General features: G+C 50.1%; 1 protein-coding gene across 1 annotated transcript; it reads right to left on the reverse strand.

Moving 5' to 3' along the window:
* Nucleotides 1-3645: 3645 nt before the first annotated feature.
* Ccr7 (chemokine (C-C motif) receptor 7) lies at nucleotides 3646-16117 on the reverse strand. Its single transcript, XM_013036081.1, has 3 exons — nucleotides 16043-16117; nucleotides 8654-8703; nucleotides 3646-5588 (listed from the first exon to the last, which is right to left on the reverse strand). Exons 1-3 carry the CDS (start codon nucleotides 16050-16052, stop codon nucleotides 4512-4514), a joined length of 1137 nt encoding a protein of 378 aa, XP_012891535.1. The 5' UTR covers nucleotides 16053-16117; the 3' UTR covers nucleotides 3646-4511.
* Between the last annotated feature and the right edge of the window lie 1433 nt (nucleotides 16118-17550).

Raw genomic sequence — 17550 nt, forward strand, 5'->3', positions numbered from 1 at the left:
CTACTGCAAAAATCAACTAACCAACAACAACAAAAATGCCAATAACAGTTGCCTGATTTCCTTGGACCTGCTGCTGTGTTTTCTTTGTATTTCATTCATTATTGCAGACTCCATGGCAGGGACAGGAACTATCTGTGGGTGAGGGAGGCTCCTCTTAGACTCTGTGGCTGCCAGGGAAGGACAAGGATCCAGGGTAGATGTTCACTGGGGCTCCAGAGGCTGCAACAAGGACTGGCAGGAAGGGTTTGGGGACCTTGAGAAGGTGGATTCGAAGTCTAGAACCGCCAAGAGCTCCTGAGAGTCCTTTTCCAGACTCCTGTCTCACTTGGACAGTTGATTAGAAGGCCCAACTACTTCATCTCATGGTTGTCCTCCAGTTCCTTTTAAATTTGGCTCAGTGGTAGAGTGCTTGCTTTGCATGCATGAAGCCCTGGGTTCGATTCCTCAGAACCACATAAATAGAAAAGGCCAGAAGGGGCAATGTGGCTCAAGTGTTAGAGTGCTAGCCTTGAGCACAGAGAGGCTCAGGGATAGTGCCTAGGCTCTGAGTTCAAGCCCCAGGACTGGCAAAAGAAAATTGTATGGGAATGCAAATGGGGATAAAGAATGGAACTTGGTGGTTCTCTTCTAGATATTATTCCTTAAGCATCTCCTTAGTGACTACAAACAACACTTACATAAGCATTTGTAAGCATTTTATTTATGTGGATGAGTTTCCTCCTTACCACAACTTTAGCAGTATTATTAATAACCTTGTTCCACAGATCAGGAAACCATGACAAGGAAGTAAAGCTGGATTTATTTATTTATTTTTATGCTGGTCTTGAAGTTTGAAGTCAGGCCTGGGGTGCTATCCCTGATTGTTTTTTGCTCAAGGCTAGTGCTCTACCACTTGAGCCACAGCTCCACTCCCAGCTTTTTTTTGGTAATTTGTTGGAGATAAGAGTCTCATATATTTTCCTGCCCAGCTGGCTTTGAACCATGATCCTCAGATCTCAGTCTCCTGGGTAGCTAGGATTACAGGCGTGAACCATCAGTGCCTGGCTGGAGCTGGGATTTGAACCAGGTTGTCTGGCTGCAGACTCTGAGCTCCTCAGCACCACACTTAACATTCCGGGCACTGTGCTAAGTGTTTACCCCAATCCTCTTCATTTTGTTCTTGAGAAATCTGAGCCTCAGAGCAGTTGAGCAACAGCTGAAGGTCGCACAGCTGGGGAGCAGCAGAGTTGAGATTTAAAGTCAGCCAGGCTCCAGAGTCTCTGCTCTCCCCACTCCCTGGCCAGGAGCTCTTATGGCCAGTTTAAGTCATCTTTACACGTTGTGCTGTCCCCTGTGCCGAGCCAGTTCCTTCCTCTAAACTTCAGGATGGCGGGGGTCCGCCCCGATCCCTGAGGTCCGTGGTAGCTGTGTGAGTCTGTGTGATGGAAGACGTATTGGTGTGGCTAGCTGGCAGAGAGTAGCTTTGTGGCCTGGGCTTGGCCTGTGACTGCAGACAGGGAGGAAGGAGGGGACAAAGGACCAGCAAAGGAATGAAGGGGGAACTTGTGGAAAGTATAGAGGGGCTGGGCGTGGGGGGAATGAACCCCGAATAATGGAGCAGTTGTATCTGAAGACGCTAAGGAAAGAGGGGGAGAAAAGCTCCAGTGAGATTCCCTGAGGGGTGGGGGTGGGGTGGGAGGGAGGGTACCCTTTCCTTCTTCCTGGGGGGGGGTCACCTCTAAAGCTCAAGATAGACAGGCTCGTGAGAGCACTGGACAAGGAGGCCAGGGGTCAGGCCACTGTGGAACTGAGCTTGGAACTTGGAGACACAGCATTTTGGGGAATTAGCATTGCTGGGGGTTGTTGTATTGTCTCTGTAAATATTTAGAGAGTCCAATTATTCTAGAAAAATGTATTAGAAGCCAGGGTGGCGTGTTCGTGTGGTTGGCTTGGCTTCCTTTTCCATGACTGCTTTGTGGTTTTGTTATATTCCCCCTGCCCGCCCCCCCCCCTTCCCCCTGGCTCCCACTGGCTCCTCACAGGAATGGAAGCTTGTTTTCCCATCTGTAACCTCATTAGGACATGACAACCCCCCCATCCCGTCCCCCACAAGGTTGGGCAGGTTCCCTTTGGGGACACACGTGCGTGCAGCGGTATTGTTTCTTGGAGCCCAGCTGCACCTTTTAATATTTAATGCCATTGACGCAGGCTGCCCACACTCAGAGCCAGGCTCATTCCTTCCAGGGTGTCGGCTCCCAGCAGCGAGGCTGCCTTTCCAGACTGATTTCATCCCACAGAGGCGGGGATGTCTTAGGGTTATGAGATTAAAGAATGAGGCTCATTACCAGGCAGGATCCATTTTTAATAAGGCTCTGCTTTTTGCTTGGGGCTTGAACTCCAGGCCTTGTTTGGCTTCCCCCCGCCCCCTCCCAGTTGAGGCTGATGCTTTACCACTTGAGCCATAAACTCTACTTCCTAGCTTTTGGGTGGTTAATCGGCCTTAATAAATGTCCCTCTGATTTGTCTACCTGGGCTGGCTTGGAATTGTGCTCCTCAGAGCTCAGGCTCTTAAGTAGCTAGCATTGCAGGTGCGAACCATCTGGATCCAGCTTTGTGTGTGCGTATCTTAGCCCTCCCTCCTCTCTGTAATCATTGCCCAGGCTCAGAGTGACTTCGATGCCAAAACTGCAGGCGTCCCTCACAGGCTGAACTAACCTCTCTCTCTGGTTAGGAGTAATCAGGGTTCCGAGTGGGCATCAGAGACATGGATCCCTGGCCTGGGGGGAGGGGGGAGCGGGAAGAGCAGCATTTGGTCCTGGCTCCCTGTTATCCCGCAATGGCATCGGCATTGCTGTGGTCCATTCCACATTCATATGTTGGACTTTAAACCCCAATGTGATGGTGTTCGAGGGTGGAGCCTTTTGGGGGAGATAATTAGGCCATGGGGCCTCCACCCTCATGAATGGGATGGATGCCCTTATGACCAGCTTCCAGATGTGGTGGGAAACATGTTCCTATTGTTTATCCATTACCCGGTGTGGTAATTTTGTGATAGTAGCAGGAATGGGCCAAGACTTAAGCCTTGGAGACCACTGTTACTAGGGTCTGTAGGAAGGGTTCCAGCTCCTAAGCATCCAGCAAAGGATCCCACGCAGCCTGTCTCATCAGTGCTTACCCTACACCCTTCACTCCAGAGAGCTGTGACCTCTGAGCCCCCGGAAAGAGGGCTGTTAAAGATTAGGGGTTCTAGTTCTTGGCTATGTTGGGACAGACGAGCAGCGTGCCATGTTGATGTGGTAAAAAGGGTGGTGATGGTAGAGGGGGTGGGGGCTTGCCCAAAGAATACACTCATTTGCCATTTATAAAAACAAACAAAAACAAAACTACCAATTTCCCCCCTGTCTTTGAAAGCTGTTGTTTCCTCAAGGGAACATTTTTATTTGTACATGAGTAAAATGTGCTCTCTTAATGAATTGAAAGCAGAACCTGAGAGTTTTTCTGTCTCTGTGCCCGTTTCTGGGGCTTTGAACTCAGGGCCTGGGCACTGGCACTGTCCTTTTGCTTTTTCACTCAAGGCTGGTGATCTATCATTGGAGTCACAGTTCCACTTCCAGCTTTTTGGTGGTTAATTAAAGATCAGAGTCTTAGGGACTTTCCTGCCTGAACTGACTCTGAACTGTAATTCTCAGATCTCAGCCTTCTGGGTAGCGAGGATTATAGGTATGAGCCACTGGTACCCGGCTTCATTGACTTTCAGTAGCCAACACCTTTACCGTCTTTCACCCCAAACTTGTCCTCCTGTCCCCTCTTACCATCCAAGTAGAAAGCTGACCCTAACTCTGGAGCTTTGGCTGAGAGTTGCCTTGCTCAGGCTGCATAGGAATCCTGGGCTGCAGGAAACAGCATGGCTCTCCTGTGAAGAGCAAGGAGGGGTTGGGGGTGAGGGTCTTGGATAGAGGAACAGGTGTGTTCTGAGAGAGCTTGTTGGCTGCCATTTCTTGCTGGCTTGGACAAGAGTTGAAAGCTGGAGGAAGGGATTTACAGACTTAGTTTGACAGGTGGATGGCTGCCTTTCCTCCATAATCTAAGCTATCTTCCTGTTGGTCTTCGAGACAAAGCCTGGTTTTCTGGAACACCTGTTCTCTGCTTTTGATTGTCTGGGTTGTTTTCTTTCTGGATCAGATGAAGGTTTATTTAGAATACTCAGCAGCTTGGTTCTCCCCTCTTCGCCCCGTCTGCTTCATGCTAGAGGGTGTGGATGGTTTCTCCACTTTCACTTCTAACTGTTGGTTTGGGGACAACAGCCATGGTTTGAGTGTGTTGCCAGTTCTGGCCTTAGGTTCTCAGCTGTGTCTCTTCCAGCCTTGGTTGAGGTAGCACGGATTGGTCTTCAGCAGTGTCTTAGGCCATGAAGTCAACCTGGATGGCCTAGAACTGCTTTTCTCTCTTCAGATGGAGTCATTGCATCAGCACCGTGTTCCCACCCTAGGGGCCCTGGGAGACATCCCTGTAAGTCTGGGTAGAGGAGGCGTCTAGGGGGAAAAGGTGGTGGTGGTCTCGGCTTCCATGCTCATGGAGCCATGCCGCGTGTACCGGCAGGAAGACCACTGCCGGAGCTGTTCCTGGCTGAGGCAGCCCAAGTCCTTGAAGAGCTTGAAGAGGTCATTTCGGAACTTGACCCCGATGAACGCGTACAAGAAGGGATTGACGCAGCAGCGGACACACGCCAGGCTGTAGGTGATGTCGTAAGCGATGTTGAGCTGCTTGCTGAGCGCGCAGCTGCTTTTGGTGATGTTGAAGTCGGCCACCGTCTGAGCCAGGACCACACCGTTGTAAGGCAGCTGGAAGACGATGAAAACCACCACCACCGCGATGATCACTTTGATAGCCTTGTTCCGCTCAAAGTTGCGAGCCTGGAGCAGGGTGCGAATGATGACGAGGTAGCAGAAGCTCATGGCTAGGAGGGGCACCACAAAGCCCATCACCATCTGGGCCACCCGGATGATGATCAGGGCCTCCATGTACTCTGTGATGAGCGAGCATCTCCAGGCATGCTCGCTGTTGCTCTTCTGCAGGTTGCTGTAGACCAGCTCTGGGATGGAGAGCAACAGGGCCAGGAGCCAGATACCCACGCAGGACAGCTTGCTGATGAGAAGCACCCGGGCACGGTGGCGGTGAGCAGACACGGCCTGGACGATGGCCACGTAGCGGTCGATGCTGATGCAGAGAAGCAGCAGCATGCCGCTGAAGAAGCTTACTTTGTAGATGCCGAAGATGCTCTTGCAAAAGTAGACGCCAAAGATCCAGGATTTGGCTGCGCTGTAGGCCCAGAAGGGGAGGGCCAGGAGGGAGAGCATGTCTGCCAAAGCCAGATTAAGCAGGTACATATCGGTCATGGTCTTGAGTCTCTTGAAATAGATGTAGGTCAACACCACCAACCCATTGCCCACAAGGCCTAGGAAGCAAATGATCGAGTACATGATAGGTAAGAACCAGGCCTTAAAGTTCCTAACATCTTTCTTGGAGCACAGAGACTCATACACGGTATAATCCACGGTGGTGTTGTCTCCGATATAATCATCTGTGGACTCATCTTGGCACAGGCACACCTGTGAGGGGAAGGAACCAAGAGGGAGGAAAAAAAATAAAAGAATCCAGTTGAGCTTAGTGGGTTTGAATCCAGCTGGGAGTTAAAGCAAGAGCAGCACTGTCAAGGGTGGTCATCATCAGCATCATTGTCAACCTTACCCTGGGAAATCTGCTAGAAATGCAGATTCTCTCCCCTCACCTGACTCGTGGGGGAAGGTGAGGGGCAGGGGGGGAGGGGATGGGATCTCTGTGGTTCCTAAACTTTCTGTGGGTTCTTCGGTTTGAAATGTGTACCTCTCGGATTATAGCACGCCTATGGATTCACCTGGATCTTGTTGAAGTTCACATCTGGATTCCAGAGGCTGGGGCGGGGCCTGAAACTCTATGCATTTCCCAGAATCATTAGCAAGGACCTGATTTGGCCAAGTCTGAGACATTTGACCTTAAATGGACTGATGATGGACTGGGGAATAGTCTGGACTTTGGGGTTTGATGCAGCTTGAGCTTGTTAAATATGCTTCCTTTCCCCCAAACCTCAGTTCTTTTTTTAAAAAAAATTCTTTTATTGGAAAGGCGATGTATAGAGGGGTGGCAGTTACATAAGTCAGGTATTGAGTACATTGCTTTTTTTGAACAGTGTCACTTCTTCCCTCGGTTTTCTCCTAGTTTTTTCCCCTCCCCGACCATAGTGTCTAGTGAAGACCACTGCCAAGTTAGTTCATCCTTTGTCCCACCATTTCTGTGCTTCCCCGTCCGCTCCCCAAGTCACATACAAAGGTACAGAAATCAAAAACAGTGACAAAAGGGAAAAGCAGAAAAAAAAGAAGAAAAACAAAACCACAGAAAGTAAAATAAAAAACCTTCTTGTTTCCATTTCTTGGAGCTCATTCTGATAAGCATCGTTTTAGATGATCATATACACATAGCTATTGAGCCCTCGTGATCCTTTTCTAAGAATATCCTCCTGTGGTCTCACTCTGTGAATGGTTAGAGTCCTGTTTAATTGATCACATCCAGGCTCTTTTACTATCCGTCGGGTTTACTTGTAGATTTATAGTCCAAGCCTAGTTTACCTGTCTGTTACAGACTGGTGAGTCTTTATCTCTTTCACACAGTTGTTGGGAGGTACCTAGCCAGCTTACGGTTCCTTGTCATTGCTTGGAAATTTGTCAAGTAGGCAATGTTTGTCTGTGTGTCTCCCTTCTATCTAGAGTCTGGGTGGACTTGAATTGCTTCAGCTGTGTGTGTGTGTGTGTGTGTGTGTGTGTGTGGTGTGGCCTCAACTGCAGCCTCATTGTGTGGGCAGCTGTTCCCCTGGAAGGAAAGAAGCGTGGCTCTCTCCTTCTGTGCTATCTCCCCCACACCTCTGTGCCTCTCTCTTCTGGCAGATCCCAATCAGCAGGGCTCAGCTGCTTTGGGCTTTTTTTAGCCTGTCTGCCTGCCTGGTGGTGAGAGTTCAGCGGCTTGCTGTGATTTTATCAATGGAAGGGGCCTGCCTGCCTATGTCTCCACATGATGATCGATGGGCCTGCTGGGCTCTGCTGGGCTAGGACCTGGGCTGGCCCCACTCTGAAGCCTCATGGTTCCTCCTCTGGGAACGGGACTCTTAACAGTTCAATGATCATCCAGATCATGCATCATCATGTCTGGCTTGGGGACAGGGAGAGGACTAAATGGGATCCAGGAGTCATTTCTTTAGGCATTGCTAGTTTGGTAAATCAACCTAGCAGCCCCCTTTCCTCTTCCCTGGGCATGGCTGCAGCCTGGGAGTCTAGAAGAGGCTAGCTCACTGGTGGCAAGGTCAAGGCCTTGGGTCTGGGGGCTTCTGAGCCTTCCTGATGGGCAGTCCTCCCAGCCTGTGATGTGTGCTCCCCCACCCAGTGTGCCTCCTCTCCTCCTGCTCCCAGCCTTGTTCCTGCTCCGCCCCCTCCCCAGCCTTGATGATTGTGCAGCCCACAGCCCTACCACATCCGGCCCTGTCTGAATCCCCCTCCCCCCAAGTGAAAGAGAAGAATGAGCCACAGCTGTCTTCATCCCCTCCCCAGTCTCCCAGCCAGCAGTACAGAAGGGGAGGGAGTAGTGACAGGGAAGGGGGCCAGGCAGAGGGCTGCAGCCATTGCTGGGGGAGGGGGGAGAAGGGGAGGGGGAGGGAGGAGTGGGCTCTGGAATGGGGTTTTGGGAAGATGGCCCAGCCTTGGGGCCTGCTTCTGGCCTGATCTCCTGGAAAGCTGCCCCTCTGGCCTTGAGACAAAGGGAAAGAGCCAAATTCTGAAGCATGGCCTTTCCAGGCTGGCCTTGGCCATCTCCCTCCACCCCACTCCCACCCCCAGCCCCAGAGAGGCCCACCCTGACTAACAAGAGGAAACTTGACTCTGAGAGTTACAGTTTCCTTTGACTCTGGCACTTGGTACTTTCTAGAACTGAGAAATGGAACCATGTGAGTTGAGGAATCTTTGCTTCTGCAGAGTTCAGGCCCCTGACAGAGTGTGCACTCTGGGCCATTGCTTTCTCCCTCCCCTCCCCAAGCCCCTTCCTTCCTCCCACCCCTGCCCCCACCTGGCCCCCCCAGGACCCTAGCTGGGTCTCAGTTCATGAAAGAGAACAGGGATGAGGATGAAGGATAGGTGACAGGATAGTAACCAGGTCACCAGACCACTGAGAACTAAGAACTTTTTCTCAGCTTGTAGGTGGCATTTCACATGTGGGTTCCCCCCCCTCCTCCATATTGATAAAAGCAAAGCAAAACAAAACCAAAACAACAACAACAAAACCCAACAACAACCAGGTTCCCTGGCAGGCTTCAGCAGGGGCTGGAACAGGGGTGGAGAAAGTAATCCTAAGTCCCCAGCCTCCTCCTGTTTGAACTTAAATGAGGTCAAAGAAGTCTAGGAACAGCTGTGCCTTTCCAAGGTCACTCCACAAATAGAGAGGGTCCGGCCATCAGCTTCATGAATGGCAGCCCGATGTGTGTCTAGAGTCTTGGCTTTCCCGCCTGCTCCTCCACCAGTATCTATGGCTTGGAGTTGGGTGGGGTGGGATGGGGGCACAAGAGGGAACTAAGTTGCCCTTGTGATAGGAACCTCACCTGGAAGATGACGAGGAGCGCCACCACCAGCACGCTTTTCATGGGCTTCCCTGGAGGAGACAAGGCCAGGTTATTGCTTGGTAGACCCAACTCTTTTTTCTTTTTCTTTTGTCAGTCATGGTGCTTGAACTCTGGGCCTGGGCACTGACTCTGAGCTCTTCAGCTCAAGGCAAGAGCCACTTGAGCCACAACGCCACTTCCACTTTTTCTGGTGGTTAATTGGAGATGAGAGTCCTGCCCAGCCTAGCTTTGAACTGGGATCCTCAGATCTCAGCCTCCTGAGTAGCTAGGATTATAGGCATGAGCCACCACTGGCAGACCCAATTCTTCGTTATTAAAAAAAGCAATGAGGGGTGAGGTGGGGGGGGATAGGGGGAATGAAGGAGATGCTTGGGAACTTTCATCCCAAGCTGTGGGAACCACCAGTTTGCTGAGAGAGAACATCAGAACCAGATTGTGCCTTTGAACACTTGGCCAGCTGCCCGGTATCCCTGTCCTCACCTTCTTCAATGGTTATCATCATCTTCCTCCATTCCCATGTCCAGGAAAGAAGTAGGGATCAGAATATGAGCTGCTTCTCCCCTAAACCCTGCCCTGTATCATCTGAACTTCCTCTGGCTTGGAGGGTTTTTGCTGACAGCCCACTTTGGCCCTCAACTGACTATAGAAGGTCTGAATGTCCCTCCAGTTCTGTGTGATGCTGGGAGAGAAGGCAAGGCACCCCAGTGGGGGTGGGGAGCATCCCCACCTACCTTAGGGCCAGGAACCTTGGGCTTCATACTAATGGGGGATCTTCTACCTGCCCCACCCCAGTGGGCTGAGAAAACAGGGATAGAGAGTTTCAAAGGGCTGGGTCAAAGAGTGAGATTACTTGGTGGTCTTTTTTTTTTTTTGCCAGTCCTGGGGCTCAAACTCTGGGCTTGGGTGCTATCCTTGAGCTCCAATGTGCTCAAGGCTAGCACTCTACCACTTGAGCCACAGCCCCACTTCTGTTTTTTTTTTTTCTGTGATTCATCAGAGATGAATCTCATGGACTTTCTTGCACAGGCTTTGAACCTTGATCCTCAGATCTCTGCCTTCTGAGTAGCTAGAATTACAAGCATGAGCCGTGGGTGCCCATCTACTTACTGTCCCCCTAAGACCTCTTTTGTGTCACTCATGGACACTCATTCAGCACTGCCTGTTGATCCCCTGGCCCACCCTTCTGCTTGCCTCTGGGGAAGGGACCCCTTTTCTTGTGCAGGCCCAGAATCAAGGACTTGCCCAAGAATTGTGTGCTTTTGGGTTCCCTTTTCCAACGCAGCCAGAGAAAATGCTGAGTGTGGTGTGTGGCTGCTGGTCCATGATATCCCACCCTCCTTTTGTCTCATAACTGAAGTATGTGTGTTGATATCCTCTCCTTTAAGTTATTTTCGACTTCTGGGCTTTGGGTGGAAGGCCAAAAGGACTGGCTTTAGGGAAGGGACATATTCTAGAAGTCAGGAGGATCCCCTTTGGTTCTGAGCTGCAGATGGAGACCCAGGGTTAACGCAAGGTTTGCCTGAGCTGTAGATAGCTGCTCAGCTCTGCCCATCTGACAGCAGACAGAGTGATTTGTGTAGACGTCTTATCCTACCTCCCAGTCTGGAAACATCCCCTGGGGAACCAGCTATACCTTCTTGGCATTTATAAAACCCTCCCTGTCCTCTGAGGCCTCAGTTCCCAGCCACAAGAGAGTCAGTTCTTTTGGATGGCACATGCGAATGCAAAGGCCCATCATAGCTCCAGTGTTGGTTAGCAGGGAGTGGAATTGCCCAGGACCTTGCTCCAGGCCATCTTCTGGAGGCTGGGGCCCCCTGGAGGCAGGGATTCAGCAGAAGCCTAGCATTTCTATGTCCTAGGTCATAGCACCACCTTCTGGAATCCAAATAGCATAACACCTAGAGTGTAGCACTTAAAAGGTTCCAGATTGAATTGCTTGAGGCTGGAATTCTGGGCTAGGGTCTTCCTAGGGCCTCAGGCAGCCACCCAGAAAAATTCTTGTTTCTTTCTGCCTCAACCATATTATCCTGCACGCTAATGTTAAATACGCCTTCATAAACCATAGCTCCGATATCAACCCTCCATTGTACCAGGCCCTACCCAGCACCTTTAAGGAAGAAGCCCCTTAAGATTGGCATGGGGATCCAGTCCTCCAAGGTGTACTTGCACCTGCTTTTCCAGCATCTCCTGTCTCTGGGCAATGGATGCTCAGCTTAGCATCCCTCTCCCACCTCTGCAGCATTTGCAAATCTGTTGGGAATGGACCACTGCCCTGTGTAGCTTCATCTGGCTCCCTTCTCTGGCCCCTTTCTTACTCCCCATTTCCTCTTAAACCCCTGAGCATGAGGTCACGTATCTGTACTTAACCACACTTTCTTCAGGGTCCAATGCAACCTACTCTTCCCTGACTCATCTCGGGGCTCAGTGTTCGAGGTTTCTTTCCACACATCAGATCTTTCAGTTACTCCAGAGAAAGCTTATTCTGACTGTCCCTGAGAATGAGAAACCTCAGAGTTTTGAGAAGCTGTAATAGGTGACATATAAAGAGCAAAAACTGTTTCTATTTTATTTTTTCCACCTCATCTCCCCTGGGCCCTGCTCTTATTTTTTTTTGCTACTGTTGCAAGGAAGGGGAACCTAGGGGAAATGTGTGTGTGCAAATGTATGTGTGTGTGTGTGTGTGTGTGTGTGTGTGTGTGACTTCTATTCCAGATGTGTTGGACATGAAGGATGAGCAGGTCCAAGGCAGGCCATTTTCAAGACAGATAACAGGGAAACTTGGGGGAATTCTGGTGTGTATGTCAGAGGGACCTAGCCAGTGGCCATGAGTCAGATCATGCTTGTCTGTTACAAAGTCATAAAGCAACTAGTCTTGGGCAGCAGCTTGGGTAGGAGCAATGATGTTGAGCTTCTTTGGGGTAGAAGAGTGGTTGCCCTATGCATTGGGTATTTTCTACATTCTTGAGTTTACAGTAACGTCCACCATGAAAAGAAAATTCCCTAGAACTCCAACGTGAAGCTGGGCACTGGTGGCTCATTCCTGTAATCCTAGCTACTCATGGAGGCTGAGATTTGAAGATTGTGGTTGAAAGCCAGCGGGGGCAGGAAAGTCCAGGAAACTCTGATTTTCAATTAACCAGCTCAAGTCCAGAAATGAAGTTGTGGTAGGCCACCAACCTTGAGTGAAAAAGCTAAGGGACAGCTCCTAAGCTCTGAGTTCAAGCCCCAGTACCAACACATGCACACACACACACACACACACACACACACACACACCCCTCCAACCTGAGCCCCCAGCTAGAGTCACCTCCCTCCCAGGAAGAGAGGATTGCTCTCATTGGTTTGTGACACCTCCAAGCCCAGAGCTTCCTTGGGGATATTTTCCCAGGCCCTGCAGGCTGGCCAGGAAGTCACGGCCACCTACCTGTCAGCTAATCCAGGGAGCCACCCTCAGCCTTGTCCTTTCTGGATTTTCTTACCCAGGAACACAACGTGGCTCTTTTTGGGTATGGAGAGAGGGAGCAGGCTGAGGTGGAAAGGTGGTATAGGCTCTGGGAAGAAGATGAGAGGCCTGAGGGACCCCCCCCCCTCCCCAGTCAGACCTTTGGTAGGAAGGCACAGACTGTTTGGGTCTTGTAGTGCTAGGATAATCCGCTGCTTTATCCAGTGATGAAACTGGTGTTTACGAGCTCTCTGGACCAAACTGTCCATACGTCTGACTTCATTTTCTCCTCACATATGCCCTGTGAAGTGGGTAACACCATTATCCCCATCTAGTAATGAGGAGACTGCATGGAGTACAGTAAGATTAGTAAACTCTCCAGTGTTACTTGATTAAGCTGTCAGTAGAGCTGGGTTTTGAATAATTTGATTTTTATTTTTGGTATTAGGGCTTGAGTTCAGGGGCTCAAGATTGGCACTCTACCACGTGAGCTACCCCCCCACCTTCAGCTTTTTGCTGGTTAACTGGAGAGAAGAGTCTTACAGACTTTCCTGCCTGGGCTGGCTTTGAACTATGATCCGTAGATCTCAGCCTCCTGAGTAGCTAAGATTACAGGCATGAAGCTTGTCTCTTAAAGCCACATTTTAAATTATTCTTTTGTGCGGCTCCCTTGTAGCATCTTGTAAGCTACCCCTTGGGACTCATTCAGTGGTCTATAGAACTGAGGCCCAGACATAATCAAGCCACTGGTCTGGGTGGGTCATAGTGCTGCTCAGAGATGGATTTGAGATTGAATAAAACAGCCAGACTGGCTACATTTCTGAGTCTGGCATTGGTGTGTGTGTGTGTGTGTGTGTGTGTGTGTGTGTGTGAGAGAGAGAGAGAGAGAGAGAGAGAGCGCCCCATGCGGTATGAACGTAGCCTCCTACTCCCTCACTCCCTTCTCCCACTGGATACCCACTTCTGTGGTTTCCCTTTCCCAGGTTCTCAGAGCTAGCCCTGCCTCTGCACCGACATAAGGCTTTGCTGCCCCTCGGCTCCTTCCAGAAGCACCAATCTCATCCTTTAACTTACCTATTCGGAAAGCAGAAGCCTTCCCTGGATCCCCCATGAGTGCCAGGATGGAGTATGGATTCCTCTAGGGTATCACAGCCCCATTTGAAACGGTTGACCTGACCCCGGCCTCCTGCATTTTCCTACCACCCTCCTTGGCCTGGCTGCTGCTTTCCACTCTCCTCAATTTGCTGCTTTCTCAACTCTTATCCTATTTGCCAGAGACTGAGTTCCCAGGCTATGGGCATGGCTACATGGAGTTGGAGGTGGTTGTTATTATTAATTGCCTTTGGATGTTGTTAGATTCTCTCTGTTTCACCTTATTCCCTCTACTTCTTATGTCTGGTGCTCCCGCTCTGATTTTCCTGCTGACTTCTGATGGAACAGTTGAGTTTTGATGTACCTTCCACATCCTGGACCCTCTCCCTTGCTCTTCTTCATTTGTTTGAAACAACTCCTACACACCCTTCAAATCCTTGCTTCAATGTTTTCCTGACTTATACATTCACAATCCTCTTGTCTTTCTCTTCTCCTTGACGCTGTACCTCAGGTGTCACAGCAGGTAACTGACATGTATTTCTCCTCCCACCAGACTGGTCATCCCTGAATACAAGAAGCTCAAAGGAAGCCCCAACCCATGAGGAGAAATGTTTCATAACCACCCCAGGCTGCAGTGTCTCTCTTTTCCACAGCCACACTGGCTGAAAGTACAGGAGAAATCAACCCTGGCCAGACCCACGTCTCTCCCAGGTTCCCTTTTTCTTTTCTCTGCTGTTTGAGGATCCTAGTGGAGCTGGCTGGTTTCATTTCTGGAAGGTGGCAAAGACACCTCTGGGCGGCTCATTCAAATCATGAAAAAGACCCGCTCAGCTCTGCTCTGGAGTTTTCACTTTGTGTAACAGAAGCCCCGCCTCCTCACCCTGCTCTGGCTCCCTGCAGGGCAGATGAAAACAGAAAAACAGAGTTTTCGTGGCCCATCCGTCCTTCAACCGCCCAGAGCCCGTTTTGAGCAAGACGTCTTGGTGGCTCGTTTTGCTACCAGTATTTCAGATTTGGCCGTTGGGGCTCTCTCAAGTTGAGTGAATCCGTGAGAACCTCTCTTCCTCCAGGACCAGTGGTTACCTATCTCTTTGTAACAACTCCCAGAAGTCTAACACCCCAACCTAGTTCAGAGGAGACACTCTTATGTACGCGAGAAACAAGCTAGAGGGTCCCACCCTTCCATTTGGGTTAAGGCATACACAAGGATGGCTTGAACTCAGATGATGGCTGAAGTCATCCAAGGCTGGAGAATTTACACTGAGAAAAGTGGCAACGTGCTACACATTCAGAGCCCTCTCTTCACTCTAGAAACCAATCCAAGAGTCAATATAGTGAGGCCACACCACAGAAGGTCTGCAGGGGTTGGTGTGGCCATTCTGGGGCTGGATATGAGTGGGAACGGATAGATACCCGGAGAGAGGGCAGGAGAGCAGGCTACCTGAGTAAAGATGCTGGGAGAGATTTCTAAACTACAGTCTACATGAAGTGATTGATACCTCTTCTTTCCTTCTTTCCATTCATCCATCTCTCCATCCCTCCTTCAATCCCTTCCTTCCTCCCTCTATCCCTCCCTCCCTTCCTTCCTTCTCTTCATCTCCTTCAATTCCTTCCTTCCTTCCTTTCTTCTCTCCATCCCTCCTTCAATTTCTTCCTTCCTTCTATCCATCTATCTCTCCATCTCCTTCAATTTCTTCCATCTCTTCATCTCTCCTTCAATTCCTTCATTCCCTCACTCCCTCCTTTCCTCTTTCTTCCTTCCTTTCTATAAACATTTCCCAACACGTACCCCCAAACTCCTGAGAGAATCAAGAATCAGACCCCGCCTCTCACAAGCCATAGTCTGCAGGTGAGTGACCCCTTTATCTCTTTCAGTGAACAGCTCTTCACAGCATCCAGAACCAGGCTTCAGGTAGGCGGGGAAGAAAGAGAGGGGGGAGGAGGGAGAGAGGGAGAGAGAGAGGGAGAGAGGGAGAGAGGGAGAGAGGCAAGTGCTGTGGTATGACAGGGAGGGATATGAGGGCAACCCAGAGAACCTTCACTTTTTAAAGCCACCCCCCATCCCTTGTGGCTTTGAGGCTGCCTGCCGAGGCGCCTCGCTTGTGAGTGAGCTGAGCCATCTAGGAACCTGGCCTTCTTAGCCTCAGCTGGGTGTGACTCTGCAGCTGAGATTCATAACTGGGGTGTCTGAAGCTGGATGACCCACTCAGCACCCCTCAGGACTCCCTTCACATCCTCTCTAGCTGAGACTGTGGTTAGACCAGAGGAAGGACTTTTTTTTTTCTTTCTTTTTGTTGTTAATAGAGAGGAGTTGGTCCTTGGTTGAAGTATATGCAGTTTACTCAGGGGTTGGCTGTGGCTTCTCCAAGCTGAATGCCCCTGGCCAGCCCATGACACCCATCCCTTAGCTGGCAAGAGGCAACCGATAATGGGTACCAAATCGGTGGTGGGATGTGCCCCAGGGAGAAAGCAAGCCCAGCTGACTACACAGCAAGGCATCATTCACACAACCCTGACATCTGCAGCTTGCTCCTTCTCATAACTCTGGGAGGACAGGGATGGGAACCCCTCCTTAGACTAGAGGGAACCAGATCAGGACCAGAGGTCCTGAGCCCCCCCACAAGGGCCTCACCCATCACCCCAAGATGGTCCTTACATTCATTCAGAAAGACACCCCCTTTTCCTGCCCTCTTGTCCTGCTTGGCATTTTCTAGGAGCAGCTACCAATTCTCACCAAAGGCCTCCCAATTCCTCCCTAAGGCTCTTACCAAACCTCCCCACCCCCCCATCTCCATCCCACCCCCAATACCCCAAGTCTGTTCCTTCTCACTCACCGAGGTCCATGACACACTCCGGGGGCAGCTGAAACCACACAGGAAGGTTGGGCCGGAGCCTCTGTCTCAAGCTACCCCTGTCTGGGGAGGAAGTGGTTCGAGCCCCTTTTAAGTTCTGAGAGGATCCGCCCTCCTCCCTGCCCCTCCCACCCTTGCTCCTCCCCCAGGCCTGGTTGTATCCCTCGTGGGGGCCCCCTGAGACCAAGGTTTTGAGAGCAGTGCTCAAGTGAAAGCCCCATGGCCTGTCATAGGACCTTGAATCACTGTTGGGTCCTTTACCACTGAAAACCCCTCCGAGCCTCCTGGCAAAGCCGAGGTGAGGGGCGGTGGATGGATCTGACACATGTTTGTAGCAAGAATGTCACATGCTAGGCTGTAGGTGGAGGCAGGGGTGTCAGAGGGATGTGCCCTCAGCCTTCCTTTTTTAAATCTGTTTCCGTTAGATTTTGGCCAAACTGGGGTTGGAGGGCCGGGTGCTTTCTAGGCAGGTGCTGGACCATTGAGAGATATCTCTAGCTCCTTTCCCTTTGTTTTGATGAAACTCTTTCAAAGAGTCTCAACTGAGTATCAATGCAGGAGCTGCTATCCGGGCAGCCACCAGGTGAAAGAGAAGAGGGGCACCCGAGAGGCCCACCTGTGGGTACCACCTGTGTGTACCACCCCGGAGGATGCATCAACAGTAAGGGCTGGGATGACAGGCAAGACCTTGGTGACACAACCACAAAGTGAAAGTTTTAGTAGTTACAGTTCCTGGGGGCGGGGACAGGGAGAAACACAAGCCAAGAGCAGGACACCTCCCAACCAGGGGGTCAGGGATCTAAGGCCCCGCCTGACAAGGGACCTGGGAGCCACGACTTTATTTTTCCAGAAATTATTATTATTTTTATTATTGAGTTATGAGTTCATTATTATTTTGGATAAAATCTCTTAATATGTGTTTATAATATATACAAATATATACATATACATATAGATTTACAATATATATACAAATATATATATTATATTTGTAAATAGTTTCTCCCATTCTGTGGATCTTTTTTTTCCCCCTGTGGATCTCTTTTTGTTGTTATTTGTTGGTTTCCTTTGAAACACATCGTTAAGTATTGAAGTCCAATTTATTTATGATTCTTTTGGCATTTGTGTTTCTGGTGTTATGGGTAGGGAACTATTGCCCTATTCAAGTCTACAAAGATTTATTTCTATATGTTCTTCTTGCTTTTTGCTTAAAAAATTAGTTTTAGTTCTTTCATTGAGGTCTGATCTATTTTGCATACAGTGTGAGGTAGAGGGTATCTACCTTCCTTCTTTAATGTGCTTAGTTTTTCCTCGCTTCATTTGTTGAAAGGCTGTAATCTTTCTCTTATTGCACAACCTTGGGTATCTTTTTGATTTTTTTTTTTTTTGAGTCCGGTCATGGGGCCTGAACTCTGGGCCTGGGCGCTGTCCCTCAGCTCTTCAGCTCAAGGCTAGCGCTCTACCACTTGAGCTACAGCGCCACTTCTGGC

Source organism: Dipodomys ordii, unplaced genomic scaffold, assembly GCF_000151885.1.
Source record: "Dipodomys ordii isolate 6190 unplaced genomic scaffold, Dord_2.0 Scaffold7, whole genome shotgun sequence".
Classification (NCBI taxonomy): Eukaryota; Metazoa; Chordata; class Mammalia; order Rodentia; family Heteromyidae; genus Dipodomys; species Dipodomys ordii.

What these genes read in the sequence shown, in the direction of transcription:
- Ccr7 (XM_013036081.1), bottom strand. An exon ending in CGCTCCTCGTCATCTTCCAG is followed by an intron (nt 5,589 to 8,653) that starts GTGAGGTTCCTA and finishes TTCCCCTCACAG; the next exon opens with GTGTGCCTGTGCCAAGATGA.